The sequence below is a fragment of the Manacus vitellinus genome, unplaced genomic scaffold (assembly GCF_001715985.3).
Source record: "Manacus vitellinus isolate BGI_N305 unplaced genomic scaffold, ASM171598v3 scaffold_27_pilon, whole genome shotgun sequence".
Classification (NCBI taxonomy): domain Eukaryota; kingdom Metazoa; phylum Chordata; class Aves; order Passeriformes; family Pipridae; genus Manacus; species Manacus vitellinus.
Window position 1 is genome coordinate 10,194,540 of NW_021940039.1, and position 25,794 is coordinate 10,220,333.

At 47.2% G+C, this 25,794-nt stretch overlaps 1 protein-coding gene across 1 annotated transcript in view; it reads right to left on the reverse strand.

The window, feature by feature from the left end:
* Positions 1–277: 277 nt before the first annotated feature.
* The window catches only part of FKBP15 (FKBP prolyl isomerase 15), a 46,274-nt gene continuing 20,757 nt past the window's right edge, over positions 278–25,794 (reverse strand). The window contains exons 2-30 of the mRNA XM_029960610.1: positions 24,721–24,857; positions 24,350–24,425; positions 23,693–23,762; positions 22,143–22,217; positions 20,950–21,048; positions 20,385–20,534; positions 19,609–19,677; positions 18,356–18,499; positions 17,767–17,912; positions 16,695–16,743; positions 15,858–15,977; positions 15,519–15,618; positions 14,733–14,836; positions 13,970–14,063; positions 13,109–13,218; positions 12,632–12,742; positions 11,904–11,998; positions 11,187–11,289; positions 9,380–9,412; positions 7,696–7,867; positions 6,570–6,706; positions 6,167–6,322; positions 5,580–5,732; positions 5,166–5,258; positions 4,623–4,733; positions 3,742–3,849; positions 2,795–3,537; positions 2,295–2,385; positions 278–1,622 (exon numbers count right to left, since the gene is read on the reverse strand). Of these exons, the coding sequence (XP_029816470.1) occupies positions 1,548–1,622; positions 2,295–2,385; positions 2,795–3,537; positions 3,742–3,849; positions 4,623–4,733; positions 5,166–5,258; positions 5,580–5,732; positions 6,167–6,322; positions 6,570–6,706; positions 7,696–7,867; positions 9,380–9,412; positions 11,187–11,289; positions 11,904–11,998; positions 12,632–12,742; positions 13,109–13,218; positions 13,970–14,063; positions 14,733–14,836; positions 15,519–15,618; positions 15,858–15,977; positions 16,695–16,743; positions 17,767–17,912; positions 18,356–18,499; positions 19,609–19,677; positions 20,385–20,534; positions 20,950–21,048; positions 22,143–22,217; positions 23,693–23,762; positions 24,350–24,425; positions 24,721–24,857 (3,724 nt within the window). The 3' untranslated portion in view covers positions 278–1,547. The remainder of the gene's footprint in view (positions 1,623–2,294; positions 2,386–2,794; positions 3,538–3,741; positions 3,850–4,622; positions 4,734–5,165; positions 5,259–5,579; positions 5,733–6,166; positions 6,323–6,569; positions 6,707–7,695; positions 7,868–9,379; positions 9,413–11,186; positions 11,290–11,903; positions 11,999–12,631; positions 12,743–13,108; positions 13,219–13,969; positions 14,064–14,732; positions 14,837–15,518; positions 15,619–15,857; positions 15,978–16,694; positions 16,744–17,766; positions 17,913–18,355; positions 18,500–19,608; positions 19,678–20,384; positions 20,535–20,949; positions 21,049–22,142; positions 22,218–23,692; positions 23,763–24,349; positions 24,426–24,720; positions 24,858–25,794) is intronic.

A 25,794-nucleotide genomic window follows, 5' to 3' on the forward strand; every position in this document is an offset into this window, starting at 1 on the left:
GAACTTGTTAGTTATGAGCAATGACCTCCCCTGGGACAGTGCCTGGACAGGGTCCAGAGGCCACATCAGGGCCCAACACTGGGAGCAGCACAAGGAGCCCCAGAGAAAATCCAGGTTTCAAACACCATCAGGGTCAGCACTAACTCCTGGAGTGGCTCCCAGGAAGCCCCAGCTCAGGTACCTGGCACCAGGGTGGCTGTTTCACAGGCTTTGGTCTCTGCCCAAATTTAGCTGCATTTGGCAAGTTGTGGCACTGAGGGTGTGGGGCAGGGGCAGGGGCAGGGACAGGGACCAGCCCCACACCCCAACAGGAACACCCAGTGCTCTTTTGGGTGTTTTCCTCCCAAGAAATCACCTCTGGGAGGACACAGACTGTAGTTCCAGTCACAGGTGATTAGAGGCAGTTGTAGAAACTAAATTGCAGTAGATTTAGTTTAAGCTGTTTCATTTTATTAAGTGAAAGGAGTTACTTGTTTTAAAGACATCAAGGGCTGCTAGTTTAGGTTGTGTTAGTGCCAATGAGTGAAGAGTGAAAGTGCTGTGAGAGCCCCAGGCTGTTTGCCCAGCTCTGTCCTCGCTCCTTTCCCCTCTTGGCTCCCTCAGACTGAGGGGTTGCACCCCAAACCCCACCTGCCCAGCACAGCCTGGGGTGGTTACAGCTTGTGTTCACCAGCACTGGGGCTTACTTTGTGCTGTGATGGTCACACTTGAACAGCAGCAGAGCCAAAGGCACAGGGGAGGGGCTGGGCTGCCTGCAGGGACTGTGCTGCTGCTCCCACTGCCAGGGAAACACAGCCCAGCAAAAATCCCCTCAGCTCTGGCCAGAGGAGAGGAGCTGGCTGGGAGGTCTCTGTGAGCCCTGGGGGTCCTTCTCAACACACAGCCAGGGGTTGGGCTCCTTCAGCCACCACCAGGGGCTGGTCTAACAGAGCCCTGAGGGTCAGCACCACTCACAGGGCCCTGGTCCAGCACCACTTGTGCCACAGCTCTGCCTCAGTGCCCACCCCAACCACCTCAGCCCCCAGGGTCCCCCCTGCTTGTGCAGAGCCAGCAGCTCACAAGAGAACCCCTGTCTAGAGTCTCATCTCCAGCAGCACATGGCTCATACCCAGTGGTGAGAGGGTGCAGGGAATTTTGGAGCCACCCTGGGCACTAAGAAGTATTCCAAGGAGATCTTCACTGGGGGAGAAAAGGAGATTTTAGTCTGATTTTTCAAACAGGCTGTTCCCCCTGCAGGGTCCTGCCAAAGCACTTCACAAAGTTCCTATTTGGAGGGAGTCTGAGGTTCAGGAATCCAGGGCTCAGGGAGGGGGACAGCAACAGGATGTGCTGGCACTGGGTGGCTCCTGCACTCCAACCCCCGTGTGTTTGGCAGCTCAGAGCAACAGGGCTGAGAGTGCCCACGAGTGCAACAAGAGCCACTGCTCTCAGCCCCCTCAGTCTGCAGGACTGCAGGGAAGTCCCTGCTCATTCCCAAGTGTCCCACTCGCCAAGTGCTCAGTGCACAGGAAGAGGCCGTGCCCAGAGGAGACATCCCAGCCAGACCTTCATCCCAGCCAGTCCAGATCATCATCATCATCATCCCCAAACAGTGGGGCAGGAGGGGGACGGCCCTTCATGCTCTGCAAGGCAAACCAGAGGGGAATGCTCAGTCTCAGCAGCTTCCTGGGGTTTGATACCCAAATTGCTCCATCAGCTTTAAGGAGTTGAGAACAGGCAGCCTCATTACCAGGGTTTTTTTTATGTCTCACACAATGGCTTAACAGTTACATTAGGTTTAGATTAGATACCAGGAAAAAATCCTTCATGGAAAAGGTTGTTGAGTGTTGGAATGGGCTGCTCAGGGCAGTGGTGGAGTCACCACCCCTGGAGTGACAGGGATGTGTGGATGTGGCACTTGGGGACAAGGTTTAGTGGTGAATGGTGCTACACTGACAGCTGGACTCGATCATCTCAAAGATCTTTTCCAACCTTAAGGATTCTGTGCCTTTGATTCCAGGAGCTCCTTACAGGCTAACAGGGATCAGAGAGGGGCCAGACACTAAAACCCTTCCATTAACCTGGCAAGTCCCACTGACTTCATGCCAGCAGGAGTCTGTCATCACTCCCTCAGCCAAGGTAACCCCCTCCCACCTCCATCACCAACACCAGATACTCCTGATTTACACAGGGAATGGGTGGGGAGCTCTGAGCTTCAGCAGCAGCCAGCCAGGCCCTCCCTGCAATGGGGAGGATCTTACAGCCAAGCTACAGGTTAATGCCTGAACCAGGGCTGGAAAGACCCAAATACATACCACTTCCTCCTCATCCTCTTCTTCAGAGGGAACTCGAGGCTTCAGTGGTTTAGGAGATGCTGTCTCAAAGAAGTTGTCATCCTCAAAGAGGCTGCAAGGAGATAAAGAATGAACAGCTCACTCCCAGAGGGTGGGATTTGGTTTCACAGGTTGTGTCACAGAGTGATGGCAAAGCTCTGTCACATAGATAAACCTTTAAGGCACAAACTGTTCCCCAGTGCAGGGTGACACTGGGGCCTGGCAGCCTCCAGTATCAGGTTGTACAGGAACTGCAGACTCCCCTGGGAATGTTCTCCATTGGCTCTACCAGACAGGGGGCTGCTCTGTGGCTGTTCCCAGTGGATTGTGGCCTGGCAGCCTGGACTGTGCCAGCTCCTGGTTTGTGCCATCCAGTGCCAGCACCCTGAGGGTGCTGCAGACCCCACATACACCCTGCCCTGCAACAGAGGCACAGTTGTACCAGGACAGGGGCACTGTGGAATCCCAGCATCACACCTTACCTGGAATCTCCTTGCCTGGGGCTGGAGCCCCGTTCCTGCTGTCCTGGGGTTTCTCTGGTGACAGCTGAGCCCAGCTCTGCTGTGCTGGACACCGAGGCAGGTTGTTCCTTCTCAGGGTCAGCTCCATCCCATGGGTCTGAGCCACTCCCCTCCTCCCCATTTAAGGGAGGAGGCTCCAAACCTCCCACAGCCTCCTCTGCCTTCTGCTCCACAGCTGGATTTGCTGCAAGTGCTGCCACATCCACTTCTGGCTTGGCTTCTGGAACAGAAGGTTCTGCAACTTCTGCCTGCAAAGACACTCTGGAGGGACTGTGTTCTGGCTCAGCTTTCCCAGTGGGATTGCTCTCTTGCCTGTGCTCCTCCTCAGGAATAGGCTGTCCTGCAAGTACAGGCCCCTTCTCAGGATCCAGGGGGGATTTGGCTGTGGGAGAGAGATGCTCCCCCTGGACCTTCTCCTCCTCTGCCACCCCATTGCTCCACGTCTCCTGCTCCTCCTCAGGAGTTCCAGGCCTGGCAGAGTGAGGGGCAGTCTTGCCTTCCTGCTCAGACACCATGGGGCCTGTGGTTGTTTCCCCAGGATCAGCTGGGAGTGCAACACTCTGTGCTAGGCTATTCTGCACAGACTCTTGGTGCTCAGTCTTTGCTCCAGGTGACCCCTCCTGTCTCACTGTTCCAGATTCCTCCTTTTCACTGTCATGATCTGGTTTCTCCTGCTGCCTGTTGAGCAGCTGCAGTGTCACAGTCTGAAAAATGGAGCAGAGAGAACGTGGGTTGTACACTGAACACAAACCATCAGGTTCCTGCATCACTCCTACTCCTGGGCTGCTTTGACACCCACAGCAAATTCTGCTGCACTGTTATTTCGGACTCACAACAAAGACCTGAGTCTTCAGCCCAAGAACTGTTCTCCCACACCAATCACCTCGTGCCTCTCATGACTGTGGTACCTTGATAGTGTTCATGACAACCCCCAGCACTGTCCTGCCACTGTAGGCCTCGTCCAGCTCAAATTCACCCCGAAGGGACTGAAACACACTGTTCATGATCTTCTTTACCTGGAAAAGAGCAAGGCAGGAAACAAAGATGTGATTCATTGTTATGTGGAGCACTGGACTCAACATCAGGCCCTTCTCCAGGTGAAGAAAAATAAATGCAAGCACACATGTGGTTTTTTAAAGAATCCCCATAATGCAGACACACCAGACCACCTTCTTTCAGAACCATTCTCTATACACCAAACCCATCCCTCCCAAACTGAGGCAGGTTGCACATGCCCAAGACTGGCACTTAGTTCTTACTGTTATTTCAATTTTTAAATCTAAACCACAAATCTTAAGTCTCAACCAAAAAAAAGAATCAAGCAACAAAGTGGGCAGCAGGAAGATGGAGAGAGACTATTTAAAAGAGTGACAGGACAAAGGGGGAATGGCTTCCCACTGCCAGAGGGCAGGGTTAGATGGGATATTGGGAAGGAATTCCTCTCTGTAAAGGTGGTGAGGTCCTGGCACAGGTTGCCCAGAGAAGCTGTGGCTGCCCCATCCCTGGAAGTGTCCAAGGCCAGGTTGGACAGGGCTTGGAGCAACCTGGGCTAGTGGAAGGTGTCCCTGTCAATGGCAAGGGGTGGAATGAGATGATCTTTAAGGTCCCTTCCAACCCAAACCATTCTATGACTGATTCTAAGATCCCACCCTTCCTTCCTCTGTGGACTTGGCTACTAAAAACACAGTGCTCTGTGGAAAAAATAGTATTTTTCCTTATATCAGCCCAAAGAGAACAAATCAAGGCAAACTGATTTTAGTAAGGAGAAGTATTGGAGAGTCCAGCTCACTTCTTCTGTGAAGTCTGCAGGTGAGGATCCCTCCTGACCCCTCTCCAGGGCTCGGATCCGTTCTTCATAGCGAGCCTTCAGCAGCACAGCATCTGCCTGCAGGGCTGAGAACTGCCAAGGGGAACCACAGTCAGAGCAGCTCCACAGCCACCTCCACCACGAGCCTCACCAGGGATGGGGGATCTGGGGGGGGTTTACTGAGGTAAAACCTCAGTGTAGTTTTAAGCAGGGCTTTGATAGAATTGGCTGAAAGCAACGGCATCAAAACAAGGCCACTCAAGCCAGCCAGACCCTTGGAGAGCCACAGCTGTGTCATCAGCTTCCCAAGTAACACCAAGAATGGGTGCAGCATTCCTGAGATCCCAGTGAAGCAAGGGCTGGTCTCATCACTGGACCTCCTCTGGTTTGCTGCAGGCCAAGTGACATTATCCCTTCCCACTCATATTCTGGAACTCACATCCTTGTTCTTCTGGACACAGGTAGACTCAGGTTAGTGATCCCTGAACTCCAGTTCCCATCCAGATGCTCTGTTATTCTCTTTACCTTCTCTTGGATAGGCTCCAGTTCCTCCAAACGTTGCTGAACCTCTGACAATTTTTGCTCCTCTGCTTTTTTTGAGTGTTTTAGAGCTGTGAGCTGAAACACAAGAACCAGAGCCCCCCAGTTACAGCCCCTTGCAGTGTCACCCACTTCACAACAGCTTCTGCTCAGAAACAGCCACTCAGGGCAGTGCAGATAAGCAGGAGAGATTGTAGTTGTTGCTTCAGCTTGGCTCTGCCTCCTTCATGAGCCCACCAACCCATGGAACTGCACGTGCAGACACATCCCACAGCTGAGACTAAGCTCCAGAACCATCAAGAAATTAAGAAGTCAAGCCACAATTAGGTGGGAGAGGATGTTCTTTGCAGTTACTGGCTATTTAGCATTCCATTTCAGCAACAAGGAGCAGCCCTTTACCTTCTCTTCCAGCTGGGACAGCTGCTGCTGCAGGGAGTCCCTCTGCTCACACACCTCCTGGTACTGCCGGGCGTGCTGCTCCTTGGCTGAGGCCAGGGTACGCTCACATTTGGCTTCCCACTGGGATTCCAGCTCTGCCTGGATGAGTGACAGCTGCCCATCAAGTGAGAGAGATCATTAGGAACACACCCACACGTGATCTGTATTTGCACAAGTGGTGAAAGCTTGGGGCTGGACATCTGCCCTGGGCTGGGACACCCACACACAGAGTGCAGCCCTGCAGCTGCTCCTGCCCACACCTCCCTGATCCAGCCACAACCCCTCAGGCTGCACAGAAGGTCTGGCTCAGATTTTAGATCTCCTGGCATATTTCTAAGCAGCCCCTCACTTCTCAGCAGTCCTGTCTTCTTCTCTCTACTACAAACTCAACTCAGTCCCTCTCCTTTCCTCTGTTTGACACTAACCCTGAAAACCAAGCAGGTAACGCTTTCATTCTTCTACTACCTGAGCATTTTCACAACTATTTCCTACCTGTAGGTTTCCTATAGTTCTTCCAGACTTGGAGCAGAACTCCCCTGACCCCTCACCTGCTCTGCTGCTGCCTGGTCAGTCGAAGTCCGGGCCTTTTTCAGCAGCTGCCGGAGCTTGTCCAGCTCCTGCTGATACGACCTGCGTATTTCCTCCATCTCCTCCTCTGCCTGAGCTCTCTCTGAGAGGGATTTCTTCTTCCTCTCTGCAAGATTCTGCAATACAGACCACATAGAATAGGCCAGACTGCACCAAAGCAGCTTCTCTTCCTCAAGCAGAAAGAAATTCTCAGAGCAGGGAACCTTATCACAGTAAATCAGCACCAAGGATCCACCAGCACAGGGATCTTTGCCTGCAGATGAGTCAAGATTTACTTAAATTGTATATTTAAAAGCAAGAACGTTGGGTTAACTTTCAGCAAACAACTGAAACCTCCACCTCTGGTGCTGGCACTGGACATACCCTTTCCAGGGTCTCCTTCTCCACTTTCAGGTCTGTCAGCTCTTCCTCCAGCGCCGTGATCTTCATGTCCAGCTGCTTCCGGCTCTGCTTCTCAGCTTTGAATCTGCTCCGAGTGTCCTCAGAGGCTTCCTGCAGCTCTGCAAAACCAGAGTGGGGTTTCAGTGCTACACACACTCGGGGGCTGATGGGGAGGAACAGTGTCTCCTGCACAATGAAGTCAATAACTGCTGGTGCCTGCAGTGGGGACTGAATTTATCAAGAGCTCCGGTGAAACGGCGCTTCTCACAGGATCATGAATTGTTAAGGTTGGAAAAGGCCTTTGAGGTTATGAAGTGCAACTGTCAATCCAGAGTCACCACCATGTTCAGCACTAACCCATGCCCCCAAGTGCCACATCCACATGCTTTTTGAATGCTTCCAGGGATGGGGACTCCACCACTGCCCTGAGCAGCCCTTTCCAATGCTTAACAACTATTTCTGTGAAGAAATTTTCCCTGATTTCCAACCTAAACCTCCTCTGGTACAATTTGAGGCCGTTCCCTCTCCTCCTGTCCCTTGTTCCCTGGGAGCAGAGCCCGACCTCCCTCCCCAGCTCCCCCCTCCTGTCAGGGAGTTGCAGAGCCAGAAGGTCCCCCCTGAGCCTCCTTTTCTCCAGGCTGAGCCCCCACAGCTCCCTCAGCTGCTCCTGCTGCTCCAGACCCTTCCCCAGCTCCGTTCCCTTCCCTGGACACGCTTCAGCCCCTCAATGTCTTTCTTGTTGTGAGGGGCCCAGAACTGAACCCAGGATCTGGGGTGGGGCCCCACCAGTGCCCAGCACAGGGGGATGAACCTCTCAGCTTTTAACTTTTCACCCCCTCATCTCCGGGTCCTCTGTAAGATGTTGGACAGAAACACCAAGAGACTGTTGTACCAAAGGCATCCCCCCTGTGACAGGATGATTTGGCCACTTTGAGCAGTAACGAGGAGGCACACACCCTTCAGACATGTCAGTGCACACATACCCTGTGACTGGTGCTGGGGAAAGCAGGAGCAGATACCCCAGGAAAAAAAAGGGAAAAAACTATGACTTATAAAAGAGGAGAAGGGACATGAAGGGCTCCCAGGGGACAGGCAGGAGCAGCCTTACCTGCCACCTGTGCCTGCAGCTTGTTGAGCTGTGCCTCGTGCCGCTCGGCCTCCTGCACGGCCGCAGAGAGCTGAGTCCTCAGGGCCATCTCCTGCTTCTGGTGGGCCGTGAGCTCCAGCTGCAGCTGGGACACCTGGGCTGTGGCAGCTGCCAGCTCCTCTGCAACTTTGGCCTGCAGAGCAAAATGGAGCAGGGAAAAGGGAAGGAAAAGAAGGATGTGTGAGGAGGTGCTGGAACTGTCCTCCCAGGAGGAGCGGATAAGGTGCTGGAGGCTTTATCAGGGAACACATCTCCACACTGAAGAGGCAGAGGTAACTTTTTTGCCATGTTACTGTGAGTTATTTGGTTGTAACCTGCCCACACTGACTAGAAAGTTGCACGAGGCCACCAAGAACCTCGTCACCACATTAATTCAAATCAGTGAGTTTTCCTGGAAAGCTCAAGTGTTTTCAAGCGAAGTAACAGTGTGTGGTGGCTCTGCTCAGAGTTTTCAGGGTATGACAACACCAAAGCCTGGGCTCCAATATCTAATTATCCTCCATAAGCTTACAAATCCCTGAGGAGCCACATAAAACACAGGCTTGTCCCAGCCAAAAGAGCACCTTGCCCCCAGAGCAGACCTCGAGCTGCCCACATGGGCAAGGCCAACATTTCAGAGCAGAGTTTTCACAGTCCTCTGTTGACCTGTTTAGATTCAGTATTGCTGAGTTCAGTGACTCACAGAAAGCCAGGCAGTAGTACAGCTTGTTAGACAACTTGCAAACAACATTAGGAAAGGCTCAAGGCACCAAGACAAAGACACAAAGTCACGTTCCCAATCTCGTTGCATGACACACAAAATTCAGGATGCTCTGCAAAGACAGAACTTGCACAGGGAACACCTAAACAGCTTCCACATCCATGCCTGCTTTGAGATTCCCAGCAGGCTTTCACTGTCTTGTTACTGGTAAGTTCAGGAGAACTGGATTTTCTCTCTGCTTTATCCCCATAAGAGAATTCTCTTCAGACTAAGACCAACACCTTCTGGCAGAGAAGAGCTGTGAGCAAAACTGCTCCAACTATGGTGAGGATGACTATGTGCTGACCCTGAGGGCTGGGATACCACACCATTCATTTTAAAGAGGAGGCAGCATTTCAGAGACTGGCTAACACCAGATCTGCTGTCCTCTTAGGTCTCCATAAGTGTCTCACTGCCATAGTAACTCCTGGCATGCTAAAACCAAACCCATGGCACAGCTGAAACACATGGAAAGGTTATTTTAACACTTGCCTTTGCCTTTAATGGCAAATAAAGCAAACAAAAATGGGAATTCCTGTGGCAGGAAGTGTCACTAGATGTAGTTTCTGCAGTGTCCATACTAGCTCAGCCCCAGCTCTCAGGAAGAATCCTGTGTGACCTGTACCTGCTCTGACAATGATATGATCCTATCCTGTTTCTCCCATGGAGAGGTGGAACCAGCAGCAATGTGACAGAGTTCTTGGAAAGGGCTCCCCAAATGAGGGGGCAGTGGGGCTACACTGCCCATTATAAAGCCCTTTTCCAAGTGGAAATCAGTGCTAATTCAAAGTCTGGGACAGTTCTTTTCATGCCAATCAGTTTGTAGCTGGTTCAAGAGGAAGCTGGGCTGGCTCTGCCTGGGGCACAACCATCTGTCACCTACACAGTCAGCAGACACTGCCTCACCTGGTCCCAGCCCCGATCCACTGGCAGCATGTGCTGGGAAGAGAAAGCAGTGACAGGAAACAGGAAGGGTTAAGAACACAGCTTGAAAGGCAGAGGCATTCATCAGCAGAAAAGCAAAATGCATCATACAACAGGAGCCCAAGGCATGCCAGAGAAGCCTTTAAATTACTCCAAGAACTGTGAAAGCTTTGGCAGAAAAAGGTAGTGAAGCCTGATGTAAAAAGAACAACACTAAAGGTCATCTTACAGGTATGTCACACACCACAGAGGTGGGACAGTCCTGCATGGGACCCCTCCCCTGCACTGCAGAGGTGGGGTGTTACTTTTGGTACACAAAGCTTTCCCCTAAAGCTGTGGTGTGCTCTGCCAGGGCCAAAGATCTATAACCCCAAACCAGCACCCTACTAACACCTCTTCCTGGTGACCCTGGGTACAGCTGCCTGGCCTGTGCCACCAAACAAGTGGTGAGTCCTTATTTGTAAGTAAAGAATAGATAAAATAGCTTAGAATTCTCCTCCCTGGTTTTGTCTGTCCCTAGAGATCTCAGGGGTTGCAGTCACAGGGCAAGCTGGGTTAGACAAAAGGAAGAGGAAGGAATACCAGCCTTCACATTTACAGTCAATACTCTCAGAGAACCAGGGGAAATCTTCTCCCAGTGCAAGTCATGGCTTTGCTGGTATGGCCTGAAGTCTGTTTGTGTGACATTATCACCCAGGCAGTGACTGCTGAATCAAGGGGGGTCCTACTGAAGATGAGGCCCAAAAGATTCCTGAAGATCATCTCTCATACTTCCAAAAGATGATTCCTCCCCAAGTCACTTATTGTGCAAGCTGGATGCTGTCCTCACTGAGAGAAAGGAATTTAATTCATTATTTCAATCTGATTTATTCTTGGTTAGAATCTCTCACACTGCCCACACATTATGGGTATGCAGCCTGGCTCTGGGTGGAAAAACAGCCCCCCTTCCCTGTCTGCTCACACCATTATCTGCTCGTTACCACACTCTGGAAAGCTGCAGTTTGTGTCATTTTGAGGTGCCCCAAGTTATGGGTCTCATGCACAGCAAGCACTTGTCAGCTCACATTTGAACTGGAGGATACACAGCTCAGCAGGGGAGCTCAGGGCAAGGCTTGGTGTAATTTAAAAAGCCGGTGCTTGAGAAAGCAGAGCAGACACCATGCAGTGACAGAGCCCAGAGCCAGCCCACCTGGGCCAGGCTGGCCTAAGTGGATATGCAGGATATGCAGCCATGCATAAGTGCATTCAGCTGGTTTAAAAGCTATTACCCAACAGTCCCTTTCACAAAACCACAATGTGTTATTGGCAGAAACAAACATCTCTTGATTAGTATTACAAAAAGTGCAAAACTGCAGTGAAGAAACTCTAGCAGGAAATAATTTTTCTTAAAGCTACATTCACTCTGTTTAAACAGAGTGAATAGTTAAACAATTAAATAGAAGGAATAAAAAACTGTCACTGCAACCAAATAAATGAACTATTTGCAACTCAAAAGCCCTGTCACACAAAACTCCTCAACACATTGGCCATGTAGCTGCACAGTTAACAATAAATCAGGCACAGATAAATCACTTAACATTAAGGCATGAAGACCTACAGTTATATCCAGTTATATATGCGCTGCTTTTGTCATGAAAGTCAACAAAATATTCAATTTTTTTTCTCAAAACAAAGTTCAGAACTACAGTTGTCTTAGAAGACAAGGCCTAAGCCTTGACTAAGAAAGCTTCATTCAGCATGTTTTAGTGCAACAACCAGCCCCTTTCCTGGCTGCTCATGTCACCATTACCTTCTCCTGCTCTGCATGCAACACTCTTGCCTGTGTGTTCTCATTTGTTGTCTGCAGTGAATGGTTCCTCTGCTCCATCAGCAGGTTACTTTGTTCCACATACCTGTGAACAGAGGAGACTCCATGAGCATTTCTGTAAACACGTGACTTGGAACAGAAGGTTCATTCAGAAAGGTGATATTTCAAAGCACAGAAGTTCTGTTTCCTTCATGACAAGTCCCAGGCCATTTGGTATGATGTCCTGCACTAAGAGTCTGGTCTCAGAGGGGTGAAATGGGTGTGCCTGGCACAGAATTTATCAGCTGGGATAAATGCTTTACCTCTCTGAAGTGTATAACATTCCTATCACACAGTCAAGAGTTTCGATATCCTGATATCAGCTCAGCTGAACCAGGGACACCACATTCCCTACAATTTCTTCCCCCTTACTAAAGAGCCAGCAAAAGTCAAGCAACACCCATAAGCAGGGTAAGTGTCCTCAAAGACAGCAGGAGGGTTTTTTCCCCCCTTTTACACACTCACTTTTACTGTAAATCCCAGCTTTGGAGACAGGCCCTGCAGAGAAGGGGGAGGGGGAACCCCCCCTTTTTAATACCTTAAAAAAAATTAAAAATATCAGAATATGGCTTTATCCTAAAGAACACCTCTCAGTTATGCCCAATCCAGTCTAAGTTAGAGAGTGCAAATGCAGAGAGGTTGCCCCCTCTCCCCCCTCACCTCTGATTGCGCTCGATCAACTCGCTGATCTTCTCATTCTGCTCCTCAATCCGACTGCTCTTCTCAAAGATCTCCTGCTTCAGTCTCTCATTCTCCTAAAGCAGAGCCCAGCACGAATATTCAACTTAGGCTTCCTTGCAGCAGTTCCTAAACCTTTGTTTTGTACAGATGCAGGGCAGTGGTGAGGCTCATTCCCTTCTGGGTGACATCCCAGGAAGGCTCTGTGCTGTGTTCAGCAGGAATCCTGGCACAGGACAGTGGCTGTCAAGCCACATTCTAGAGAATATTGTGTCTGGTTGGCTTTTTCACCCACAAACTCCAAGATTATAAGGCAGTTGTTAAGAAAAGCTAAAAAGCATAGGACTAAGTAGTGAAAACCCCAAGTAGGTGGTTCGTGCAACAAGGGTACTTCAGCTGTGACACTGTTCTGCAGGATGCTGGGGGTTAAGTCCAGCATGGTTTGGGAAGAGGCTGAACTTCTCTCACATGAACTTTTGCCAAGGCCTATTAAATACCAACAACTCTGGCTCAGAAAGCACCCAAACCCCAAACGGCTGAGGAGCAGAGGGGTGGAAATCATTGTGTATCTCACACTGGTTTGGGACGTGCAGAAGTAGATCAAAGGGTGGATGGTCATTTGGGCCAAGCCATTATGGCTGCTCCCATTAGGAATAACAGGGGGATCCAGTTCCCAGTGGAATTAGCCAAGCCAGGCTGGCCAGGCTCACCTGGATGATGCGCTGGATGTTGCTCATGATCATGGAGGCTTCCATGGTGACAGAGGAGATGCCAGGCAGCAGGGAGCTGTTGGCAGTGCTTTGTTTCTTCAGCTCCTCCACCTGCAGGGACAAGCCATTCTTCAGCTTAGAATGGGTGTGGGGAAGAGTCAGACACGTGCAAAGGGGCATTTCACTGTTCCAGCTGCTCAGCTGCAGGGTACAGGCTACTGAATCAACTGTGACACCTCCTGAGGGGCAGGGAATCTCCCCAAATAATAAATCATATGATATTAAAGACAGTAAGAGACAGCACCTTTCCCCAAGCCTTTGCTTGTTCATAGCAGTTGAACTGCTACCACTTCAAGTTCTGATCATATTGGAATTTTAATTACTGTATCACCTACAAACTTAGGCATTTAAACAGAGCCAACTCCTCAGACTAATCTGGAGAGCACAACAATAATGCCATTTAAAAGCCATACACACCTTGGCAGCCAGGTGATCCATTTTATCCACTACTTTGCTCACAGCCAGTCTGATTTCAGTGTTGTGCTGACGAGCTTCTGTCATCAAAAAGGAAGTAACATCCCCAGGAGCTTGAAGAGAAAGGAGAGAGATCTACAGTCACAAGGGGAAATGCTTCATAGTTTGAAGCCTACCAGATGGGACAGCCACTCTCTTCCCAGAAATAAAAAGGACATGGTATTTGGAAAACTAAAAATGCAGGTATTTCCCAAATAACACAAACAGGCTGGTTTGTGAGCACAGGAAATTCTTGAGCCACGTGACAGCACTCAGGTCAACAAGAACAAAGCCCTCAAATGCACTACAAAAGTAGAGGTACAATCAAACAACAGGAATGGAAGTTGGCTCCCAAAAACTGAACTGAAAAAAATCATGCTCCAAGAAAAGCTCAGCTCGAGACTTACAGGACACAAGTGAGATTACCTAAACAGTTCTTTAAATGCCTTTAGTCCTTCCCAGGTTGTGCCTTTTAGTAATTCTTTCCCTGGCTGGTAGAACAGCTGTTTACTACTAATTATAAATATAACTGGAAGCACCAGCTATAAAATTCCTTTAGTAAAACACAGTCTGGGAAGGCACCTGGAGATTCCATCCCTTTCACACTGCATAAAATTTCTTAAGGTAAGAAAAAGATGGATATTTACTGGGGGATTTTTGCCTCTGTTTGGTATTGAAAAACAAGCATTTGTGAAACAGCACAGCAATACAGACAGGATGAATGTGTATGTGTATGGCTACTAAATCTGCTACTAAATCATCATTACAAACAGTTTACTGCAGGTGTTGCAGCCCTCTGAGAAGGAGACACTTTTTGAAACCTACCTTGGTAAGGGGCAGGATACATCTGACCCACAGGCTGGAGCTGAGAAGCAGATGCAGCAGTCTGGGGGTAAGCAAATGCCATTCCTGGATATGCCTTGCAGAACAAGTTCAATAGGTTAGAATTGTCTGTATTGGTGTTTAGTATTTCCCCCCATCCTCACAGTTCAGTGGCTTTCACATTTTAAGCCCAAGAGCAAGGATGATGTTTGGAAAATAAAACCCCAGGAACTAAGGAGTTGGAAAGACAAATTATACAACAGTCATAGTAAAGGGAAAATAACACTCACTCTTCTTTCAAGGCTTAGATATGTGTTCAGGTTAGCACAGCTTAAAAAGTTACCCTCTTCACTCAGATTTAAGAAAAGCAAGTTACTCTACACTAGGGAGAGTCAAAGATGAGCGTGTGAACACCTCACTCTGAAGTTATGCAAACTTGAACACAAGGCTCAAAAATGCAACACAACTTTACCGCTCGTTGCTCAAGTGCTGGGAAGTTTTTATTGTATGCACTACAAAACCAGACATTAAACAAAGCCTGGTTAATCTTCAGTTCAACTTTAAGAAGCCATCAGTAAAGAGAAATTCAGCTCTTTTTGATTAAGTTCTAAGAGGCATGTGATGGACACCTGAGTCCCAGGAAATAGCCTGGAATTCTCATCCTTACATGCTGCTATGAAGTCCTTGCTCCCAGCAGTGGAGAAGACAGTAAGACTTGGGAGAAAGGACAGAAGTGCCAATATTCTCCTTGATTTCATGTTGGTACCTGAAAGCTCTGTGCTCCTCCAGGCAGGGCTGAGTGGGGCTGGATCGTTGCAGGAATTAAAGCAGCAGAAGATACTGAAGGTGCAGCACCAGATGCTTGAGGTACTGAAAAGGAAGAGAGAAATTGAGGACAAATACCTAGAAATTGCTCAACTCACCCAATGTGAAAAGGAAAAAAAAATTTAAAAAGACTAAATAGACAGAATTGTGAAAATTAAATCCAGTCAAGCAAGTGATAAAAGGTCAAGAAAAGAATAATCTTTCACAGAAATCCCACTTCTAGCTCCATTTAGACAACCCCTTTTCATTGAAACAAAGGTAGCTCTGAAGTTTATTGACACAAGATGTTATTCAGGCTGACTCTAAACACTGCTCAGCTGACCAGCAGCTGATGTGACTATTCCCTGATGGGAAGACAAGTCAAGCCCACTGCAGAGCCAGTTCTCTGCTCCCTTCACTCTGATTTCCATCATTTCTAAAAAAAATTGCTGTTCAGTGGGAAAGGATTTGTAACATCCCACTTAGAAATCCCATGTCCTCGAAGTCTCAGTGCCACCCCAGCACACACAGTGACAGAGCAGCTCACACGTGGTGGTTGCTCTTCCTCAAGCAGGAATGCACACCAAGAAACACTCCAAGGATTCAGTCTTGTGCTTCATGGATAAGGGTTCCTATGGAGCTGAAGATCAGCAAGCCTTATCAGAAGCTAGCTATAAATTCCTGAAAGGAGTCCTCTATTCCTGCAGCCTACAAGTGGAATGTCTCTGCAGCAGCCCCAGCACGTTACCTTGTGTGGACACTGTGGGCAGCACTGCATGAGCTGGCTGGGAAGGTCTCATGGAAGATGGAGCCACTGGCTGGGTTGTCCCTCTCAGTGTATTTGGATCCTAAAAACATTCTGCATGTTACAACAGATGCTAAAGAACAAGCAAACAGTCTGAGCCCAAGAAGGTGTTACCCAGTTAACCCAGGTGAACTATGTAGTGGAACCTTTTTGCCACAGAACCAGAGTAGACTTTCCTGGGACCACAGGAGAGCCACTGCTACAGATTCCACTTTAAGGAACTCCCACTGTAGAAGAAGCATTAAAAACACCCTTGTGTTTTTAATGTGACTGGTGATGTACCTCTATTTCTGAGTCACTGGAGTCCAGCTGCCCCCCTGCTGTCCCAGCAAGGAAGGGCAGCATGGGCTGCCCCATTTTGGCCATCCGAGAAATCAGCTTTGCCTTGGCTACATCTGGGTTCTGAAAGAAACATTTACAGTTACTCTCAGACTTTTCAGGTATTACAGACACATCTGTCAGGATCAGACACTTATAAATTTCTGATTTAATAATTTTGGCTCTTTCATTCTTTCAATGACTGTGAAGAACTACTTTTCAAGCACAAAGGATAGCCCCATGAATTTGTTAATCTGGCTTGCTTTATACACTCTCCTTCTGGGATGACACTGCTGTCACTATATAGAAAAGTTTATCCTTGCACAAAACACAGCAATAAGAAGAAAATGTGTGAATTCAGGAAGCTTTTTCTACCCTGAGGCACACACACGAAGTTTTCTCATGTAGCCATGCAAACTTATCCTGAATGTCCCAATCACTCTTTGTGATCCATTTAAAACTTGTCCATTCATCCCAAAGGACAAGTAGCCTTGTGAACACCCACAGAGTCAAAGTAACTTTGCATTTAAGAGTAGAAACTGGCACTGAGGTTCTCAGGTCCTGCTAATCACAGAATCATTATGGTTGGAGAAGACCTCTAAGAACGAGTCCAACCATTAATCAAGTCCAACCATTAATCCCTTCAAAACCAAGGCACTAACCTGCTCTCAGCAAGGTGAGCATTCCATGTCTTGCTTGCATGATGCTCACTTTATCTTAAGCAACACCCAATGCTAAGCTGAAACCAAACAAGCTTCCCTACTTAAGGCTTCTAATTAATTAGGCAAAGCCAGCACTTACTGCGAGCTGCTCACTGATGGAGTTTGACTTGGCCCGGACAGCTGGTTCCCTGCAAAGCAAACAGGTGTGTGTTCACACTGGGGACAACCACAAGGACATTCAGGATCCAGCATTCTGGATTTATAAATACTGGTTTTCCAAGGGGAAGGTGTATTTGACATTCTCTTCTACCCTGAGCATTTCATTTAGCCTACACTCCTGGAAGATTCTTTGCAACAACATCTATAGATATGTTCAGGACATGACTATGGACAAGTCCCATGGCTGTGGAACAGCTGATTACAGAAAGATGATTTTGTTGATTGCTGTAACACCCACATTCTGGTACAAACAGTTTTAACCAAGTCCAAAACCAAACTACTTATGGCAACAAGAGGAGCACTTATTTGGACTCCCTGAGAAGGGTGACTGACCCATTTAATTTAAGAAACAGATCATAGGGTTGTTAAGGTTGGAAAAGACCTCTAAGGTCAAGTCCAACCACTAACCCAGCGTTCACCACTAACCCCCAAGTGCCACATCTGCATTTTTTCAACACCTCCATGGACAGTGACTCCCCCACTGCCCTGGGCAGCTGTGCCAATGCCTGACCACCCTTTCAGTGAAGAAACTTTCCTAATATCCAATATAAATGTCCCCTGGTACAACTTGAGGCAGTTTCCTCTTGCCCAGTTGCTCATTACCTGGGAGAAGAGCCCAACCCCACCTGGCTACACCCTCTTTTCTGGAAGTTGTAGAGCGAGAAGGTTCAAACTTATGACTGTGCTGCCAGCTGAGATGAGACAGCTGTTATAGCAGCACCCACACAGCTTAGTCACACTAAATCTCAGCAAAGCTGTGGAGGAATGACTTCCTTCATTTAAGCCCATCTTGGTTGCTTTAAATCTGAAAGTCAGCACTCCAGCAGAAAATTCCCCCAAGTCCTGTTAGCCAGCAGCTCTGCCACTCTGGGGGCACTGGGTGGGCACACAGAGGACCCAAATGATGTGTTGTCAGTGCAGCTTTGTGAGATGTGTTTATGGGCATTGCCATCTTTAATACCACAAGTTGTTTTAACTGTGCTGCTTCTTACCCAGGCTTTGGAGGGATTGTGGAGGGAGGCAATAAACCAGTGTCTGCAGAGAAGCCATCTGAGCTGGGAACTGGAGAAGGTGCAGGAGAATCCCTTGAACTCACACTCAGTCCATCTGAACCAGAGCATTCCTTTGCCAGCTTCACCTTATAAAAAGCATGTAGCAAAAAATATGGGTTCTTTTGGTTCCTGGAAAGATTTTCAGCAGGTTGTTTATTTGTGATGTTACTCCCTGTCAAGCTCATGCACCCCAAGTAAAAGCAGACAACTGACTCAGAGCTGGAGAAGCTGAGTCTTTACATCCTGTCATTCCTCCAGGAGTATTCTGTTTTCCCAAGTGACTCACAAATGAGACAACTAAAAGATCCCAGGACAGTTACAACAGATGTGTCTTAGTGAACAGCCTGGAGGGATTTTCTGGGTTTAGGGTTCTGTTTTGGGTTGGTTTGTTTGTTCTTTAATTAAAGATACACATCTCCCCAAGGTGTTCGGTTTATAACAGTTTCTGAGCCAACAGCAGGTTCCCACCTTGCAGACACCCAAGAGCCACAAAGGAGATGTAGAACAAACACTGGAAGGAGACACTCACCCTCGTGACCTCCACCTCAAACACCAGAGTGGAGTCTGGAGGGACACGACCAGTCACTCCCTGAGCCCCGTAGGCCCACGCCGGGGGAACGATGAGGTACCTTCGCCCTCCTTTCTTCATCCCCAGCATTCCTTCTTCCCAGCCCTTTGGTTTTCAGAGACACAGCAGAAGAGATAGCAACAGTTGGATCAGTGACATTAGTTTCTTTTAATTACCCCCATAAAGACAACTTCAGGCACCAGTTATAGAAGATTTCAAAACACAGGGTTGTAAAATCCTATTTCTTTTCAGTCTGCAGGACTAAACTTTTGTCTTACCACAAATCATAACAGCCAGTTATAAATTCCAACATTAACTTAAGGATAAAGATGCAGCTCCAACAGAGAATGGTGACCTCTCTTCTTGGGAAAGAACTGGACTCCACATCACTGAAATCTGAATTGCTCTGGCTGGATTTACAAAGCACCCAGAGAAATCAGTTGTAGTGAGGGGGATGTAGAAGTCAGAGCAATGCAAACTGCATTGGACAAGATGGCTCTGACACCCAGGCAACATTAATAAGATACAGGTTAAAACAAAATAAATAGAAAAATAACATGTCTTCAATAAAGGACGACTTGTAACAGGTCATATATGAATTACTCAGGTAATGGAAGTGACCTGAACAAAGCATCTCTGATTCAAACCCTGGGTTTATGGATAACATAAGGGAGCATCACACCCCCTGGACTGAAAAACTATCACAGAGTCAACCTCTCATGATCTGACTGGGAAGGTGAAACCACTGGCAGCAGCAGAACTGTCTTGTATAGACCAGCCTAAAACTTGTCAGTCATCTCCACCCTCCCCTGCCCTCCTCCAGGGTGTATCTGATGCTCTGCTTCTGAGGCACAATGAGCAGGGAAGGATCCATAGTTCTTCTCAAACAGAAATCCTCCTTTAGAAACAGGGTTCCTCAAGAACAAGGGAATGGATTAAGTGACTCCCAGAAAAATAAAGACAAAAAACTTCAGGTCTTCAAAACAGGAAGCTTCCTTTTTACCAAACAGGGCAACTTCTGCCTAACACTGGTGTTGAAAAGGAGACTGGGTTGTGTTGTGCAGATTAAGAAGAAAAAATTTGAGCGAGCCAATGTTACAGAGTGTTTTCTAATAAATGAAACTGAAATAGCAAATATGAATCTTAAACATGATCTTCAGCAATTCCCAGCACTAGGATTTCAATCATAATAATGAAAGTGTCAGAAGTTGTACCTTGATGACCTTTCCAGATCCCAGCTTCAGCCGCAGCAGCTTGTCTTTGTTAACATTGGAGTCAAACACCTGCAGAGTTGAACAAGAACACAAAACACATGGATTTCCCAACTGTTTCAAGGTTCTGAATGTTACTTTACACGTTCCATAAATTCCCAGAATCTCTGCTTACATGCTGTTTCCCATCCCACTCCTTTCAAAGTTAATTCTCAGCCTTAAGACAGAGCTTGGCTACAGCTTTTAGTCCATTTCCTGAAGTACAACGAAGGGAATTGATAGCTGGGGACTTTAGACCTGCTTTAGGACAGGAGTGGGTCAAGTAAAACACTACTCAACGTTAAATATTCATGTGTGAGAGTGCCTATGGAAGTTAAGAGCATTTCAATCACCTCCTCCTGAGCAGTAATGGAATCACAGAACCATTAAGGCCCTATAAGATTAATAAGTCCAACCATTCCCCCAGCACTGCCATGTTCACCACTAGCCCACATCTCTAAGCACCACATCCAGATGGTTTTTGAACACTTCCAGGGATGGTGACTCCACCACTGCCCTGGGCAGCCTGTGCCAAGGCTTGACAACCCTTTTAGTGAGGAAATTTGTCCTAATACGCCAGAATCCCTTATTATTCTAGAGGTAACACGTATGACCTCACTTACAGTGCCATAAAGGACCAAAATACACCATTAACATCAACACCAATACTATGCTGGAGGTGCAGGTTCCTCCCAGGGACTGTCACACTCAGCATCAGGAGGCAGCAGAAATGTCTTTACCTGTCCCAGGCCGTTGTTCTGGAACAGCCAACCCGTATAGGCAACTTCCAGAGAGTCTCCTGCTTCTACTCCCTGCCCTTCTCCAAGGAGGAGGTCCTGGTAGAGGACTGACTCAAGCACTGGGGAGCTGTTGCATTTGGCAATGCACACCTGCAAAAGGAAAGCCATTAAACCAGAGGCAAGTTCCACCCATGACAAATTTGATGTATTCCTTGCTGCACTGATCAAGCCCAGGTTAGAAATGCACTCACAAGGCATTCCATGTTCCCTTGTGCTGAATTTTGCTGATTAAATACTCCCTGCTCTACAGAAAATTGGTCTTACTTGAGAGTCTTGCTCAAAAATCCCATCAGAACTAACAGGCTCCCTGCCTGTTCTAATGAACAAAACCCAGGCAGGTTCCTCACAGATCTGCTTACGAAGGCACTCAGAGCTGAACTCCAGTGAAAAAGTACAACTGACACAGAATCTTCCAGCAATAAAGGTGCTCTCAGAGACACACCCTGATTTGCCCATTTTCCTAAACAATCCAGCAAATTGTCCCTGGCCCAGAGTGAGCAGTTACCTGTTTGCTGAAATCCATTGCTGCCTTTTCTGATTCAAACATGATGGACCAGTTTTGCCTCTGATCATCATAAAAAGTGCTGTAATTGTTGGGCTGGACCTGTGGGAAAGGAAATCAGTCCCATTTACACATTAAACGATGCATTCAACCAAACTAATAAAACCTGCATCCAAAAGCAGCTTAAAATAAGAGCTACTGAAATTAAGTAGAGTCAGAGGAAGAACCCTGCTGTTCTACTGCCCAAGTTCTGAATGCACAAATTAGCTTTTATTTATGTGCTTATTATTGTGGAAGATTTATTGTAACTGAAATACTTGAGCAAATATTAAGTTCTTCAGAGATCCTGCAGCTTTTATGCCACAGGGAACCTTCCACAAGCTTCTCTGAAGCTCAGTTCATAGTATATACAGAGATTTTTAAGTGTATCTATTTTTCATAAATATTGATTATATTTAGACTTCCAGAATCAATTGGAAAAGTCACTCTCCCTACTTCTAAAAATCCACATCACCAGAAGCTGAATATATAACCCATTAATCCTTTAAAAATGTGCTTATAAAACTAGAAAGCAAGGCCACAAACTAAAAACCTGGTCACAAACTGGGACAAAAATTCTACTATTTCAGAGTGAAATTCCTCTTTATCAAACCAAGAAATTTCATGCCATCTGATGACAAGTTAAGAACAGCAAACCAACACATCCATTTTCTGTAAAACTGGCAGAAAACAGCTTCCTGAGAGATCCCATTTTAGGGCTTACACTGCTCCAGACTGTTCTCAAGAGCAGGAAAATGCTGAGTGTCAATTTTCTGAGAGAAAACATTTCCCTGCTGTCATTTCCTTCTGCTTTACTCACTTGTATCCTCTCAGTCTCTTATCTACAAATTCTTAGCAAGAGGAATTTTGTTCTGTTTGTGTCCATTGCAGGGCTGCAACCCCCAAAACATCTCCTCTGACATCAGAGGTAATAATTTACCTCCTCCAGGGTATGGGCTTGATTATGGAAGGCACTGAGGAGGAGCTCTGGAAGAGGTAGATGGAACAGCCTCTTGTGCAATGCACGAGGAGGGGAACAGTCCCTGTGACACCTCCTGCTATGTCAGTCAGATGTTTGATCTCAAAGGTTACAAACCAAGCAAGAACTTCAGAGCCAGCTTGTGTTTGCAGTGAACAATTCCTAACCCAGAGCTTACCGTGAGTACAAAGCCTGGGTGGATCCTTGCAGTTGTGATCTGTTGCTGCTGACTGATGTAGAGGAGGATCCTGTACTGGATTCCACAAGGAATTGGGCAGGGAAAAAGAACAAAGCAGAAACTCAAAACATTTTCAATTCTAAAGTGCTTTGTCAAGCCCTGGGCCTAAGGCTCAGTATTTAGTTGTCAAATAAATAAGACCTTGCAGCAGTATTTTTCACAGCAAAAATACTTAACACAGTTTTGTAATGCCTATTAAATCTGCCTTATTTTCAAGGGGTTTTATTTAGCTGCAGGAATCCAGCAATTCAAAGTCATTAATTTGCAATAAAAAAGATGCTCTAATTAATACCACATTTTTCACAGTTACGGTGCAAAAAGATGGTGCATTAACCCTTCCATACATCCAACCCACCACACATGGCAAAAAACAGCCATGGAATCATTTAGGCTGGAAAAGACTTTTAAGACCATGGAGTCCAACCATCCCCCAGCACTGCCAAGGCCACCAAGTGCCACATCCACATGGCTTTTAAATCCCTCCAGGGGTGGGGACTCCCCCACTGCCCTGGGCAGCTGTGCCACGGCTGGACAGCTCTTTCCATGAAGGAATTTTTCCTAATATCCAAGTTAAGGATGTTTATGTGTATCTTATCTTATCTTTGCTTCACATCAACCAGTTGAAAAGCAACAGACTGAGTTGGAGGGAGCTTTCCAAGTACTAAACAACACAGATATAATATTATATTGACATCTTTGGCTCTACTAAGGAACAGTGTTTTCCTTTATGCACCTGCACCAGACTCAGGGATGAACTGGGAGTAACCCACTGTTCCCAGTAGGATATAATACCACACAGGTAGCCTGGTTTAGTTTCCTTCTGCAAGCCCTGCTCTCTCCAGCTCCCCCAAAACACAGCTCAACACTTCCCAGATCCCTGACTCAGGAATTAAGTTTACCAAACAACTATTTATTTTGTTCTTGCCAAAGGAGAAGCAAGGTAGTGAAACAACATGAGTTAGGAACTGGGGGAAATGAAACATCACAGATACCAACAGCAAGGACAGATGAGAGTTTTCAAAGTCCCTTTTAAACACACCAATTTTTTGGGCATCTCAGTGTCATGTTCTTAGAAGAACACTTGGGAAGGAGAGATATTTTTGATACCAAAAGGAGAGAGAATTTTGACACAAAACTTAAGCAAAGCATTTCTGTACTATTGGACAAGATTTTCCTTTATATTGATTTCCACGTGAACAGATTTGTGATCCAGTTGTCAAAGACATCCTGAATAAATACCAAAATCACTTCCTTCAGATTGGAAAAGGTGCCTGACACATTGCAAACTACTTCAGGCACAAGTTGTAAGAGATCTTACAACCTCATGGACTGCAGGAAAGGTGTCACCAAGGTGAATGGGTGGAGGCAGGAAGGCAAGAGAGGAACTGAGACCTCAACACCAAAAGCAAAGACATCCTGGAGAGCTCAGAGAAAGATCACCTCACACCAGCAAAGAGCACTAAGATGTCAGAGAAGGAAGTGTTCCTCACCTCTTTGGCAGCGTGGTTCCCCACGACAGCTGCTCCGTACTTGCCTTGCTTCAAGTACTGCCCATTTGTACTGGAAGACAAGTGAGACATTCAGCTGCAGGACTGCCCCTGCCTCACATTTCTCTTCACTGTTGCTGAGTTTTAATTCTTTAATTCGTTTAATTCTTTTAAGAGTTCATGTCCCTTTCCTCAGGCCTAAAATGTCAGGCAGCCTTGCTTAGCTCGGAGACATTCTTGCTTCCTCACAGAACACAGAACATTATGGAGTTTGAGTTGAAAGCTGCTCTTCTCCCAGATCCAGGGCAGAAGAGTTTTTACATGATGGCAGCAATCAGACATTGTTTGCCACTCTGCTCATGCCTCAATTCTGGAATGCCTGAGACACAAGCCTCTGCCAGAGCTGCCTGAAGCAGTGTAATTATCAGCCCAGCACCCCAGGATGCAGCTCCAGCAACAGCCACATCCAGCCCTTGCTCTTTATCTCACCCAGAGCTGCAGCACCTGCAACTCCTCCTGAGCAGAAACTTTGACTTGTAGCACTTCTACCACACAGACACATCTGTAAGCAACAGTCTCCTCCCACTCCTGCAAGACTCTCTTCCCTGTGTGATGAGGGAGCTCCAGAGGCACAGACCCCCCAGTCCCAGGGACACTCACTATCGGTAGGCGAGCACCGCCGTGGCCACCAACACCGCCGGGGCTGCCGAGCCCACGGGAGCCTTCTGGGCCTGACCTGCTGGGAACAAACATCAGGAATGTCTGTCAGTGGCACACAGCTGGGCTGGGACAACACCACAACACGATCCACCCCCCCAGGGAAAAACAACTCCAGGAGAACATCAACAAAAACAAAGACTCGCGTTCCAAATTTCACTGCCCCGAGAGAACCCGGCTGTGGGAGGGTACTAAAGGATAACATAATTCAGGAAAACTCAGTGAATTATTTGCAGTGGTGCTCTTCCCAAGGCCCTCCTTCTCCCAACACATCCAGCTGAGTTTGTTCCCCACACTCCAGCCCAGTTACTCACCAGCTGCTGTCTGACCCTTCTTGGGCTGCTTTGGGGCAGTGAACTGGAAGAATTCATTGCCCTGGCTTGAGACTGTTTGATCCAGACCAAAGAGAGAGGCCAATCTGGCACTAGAGAGAGACATAAAATCATTTAACCTTATTTAGTTGGTTAGAACACAGTGCCAATAACACCAAGGTTGTGGGTTTGATCCCCATATGGGCCATTCACTTAAGAGTTGTATTTGATCCTTGTGGGTGTCCCTCCCAACTCAGAACATTCTGTGATTTAACACAGACTTTATGGATAATGAACACCCTTAATTATAAGTTCTACCAAATACAAAGTGTTTACCAATACTTTAGAAATCAATTAACTGCAGGTTAAGTTGCTCTATGCTAATTAGCCACTTAATTTTGAATAATCAGAACTTGTAGATGAAGAGTTGAGGAAGTGGTACAGTTGTGTTTCATTTCCTCAAAAGAAACTGAAGGTAAAAAGACTGAAATTATACAAAAAAAGCAGTTAGTCTGGAGCAATGACCAGAACCAGCCTCAGGTAAACCAGAAAATTGTTACAAAAATGAAAAAACTGCGAGAACAGAGAAGCCACCATTCAGCTCCTGAAGTTTTCTTCTTTAAATGTCCAGGAAACACGTTCTCCCATTTAGTTTTAAAATGGCAGAAGCTCTCCCAGCTAAGGGCAGAAGGTTTAACGCTGTAGGTTGTTCCTTCAAGAGATGTTGTTTGCAGTTTTACTGATTTAAGACCCATTAAGCTCAACTTACTCTTGGTATCATGGGATAAGGGAATAATTCAAAGGGCACCACCACTGTCAGTGCACTGTCAGTGCACCTGCAGCATTTTACAGAACCTGCTTTAAATAAATAACTAAGTTTGCTAAAGAAAGAGGATTAGTTTATGAGTTGTTGAACAGAAGCTCGTGGAAGGGGGTGAGGAGTGGGCAGAGCAGGAATTACAACTGCGAGGAATCTTGGAAGCGGCAACAAGTCACAGGATATAATAAAACCTGGATGTGCCACACATGGATACGATACCAACAGAAACTGAAACCGGCCCCAAATCGGCACTTTCG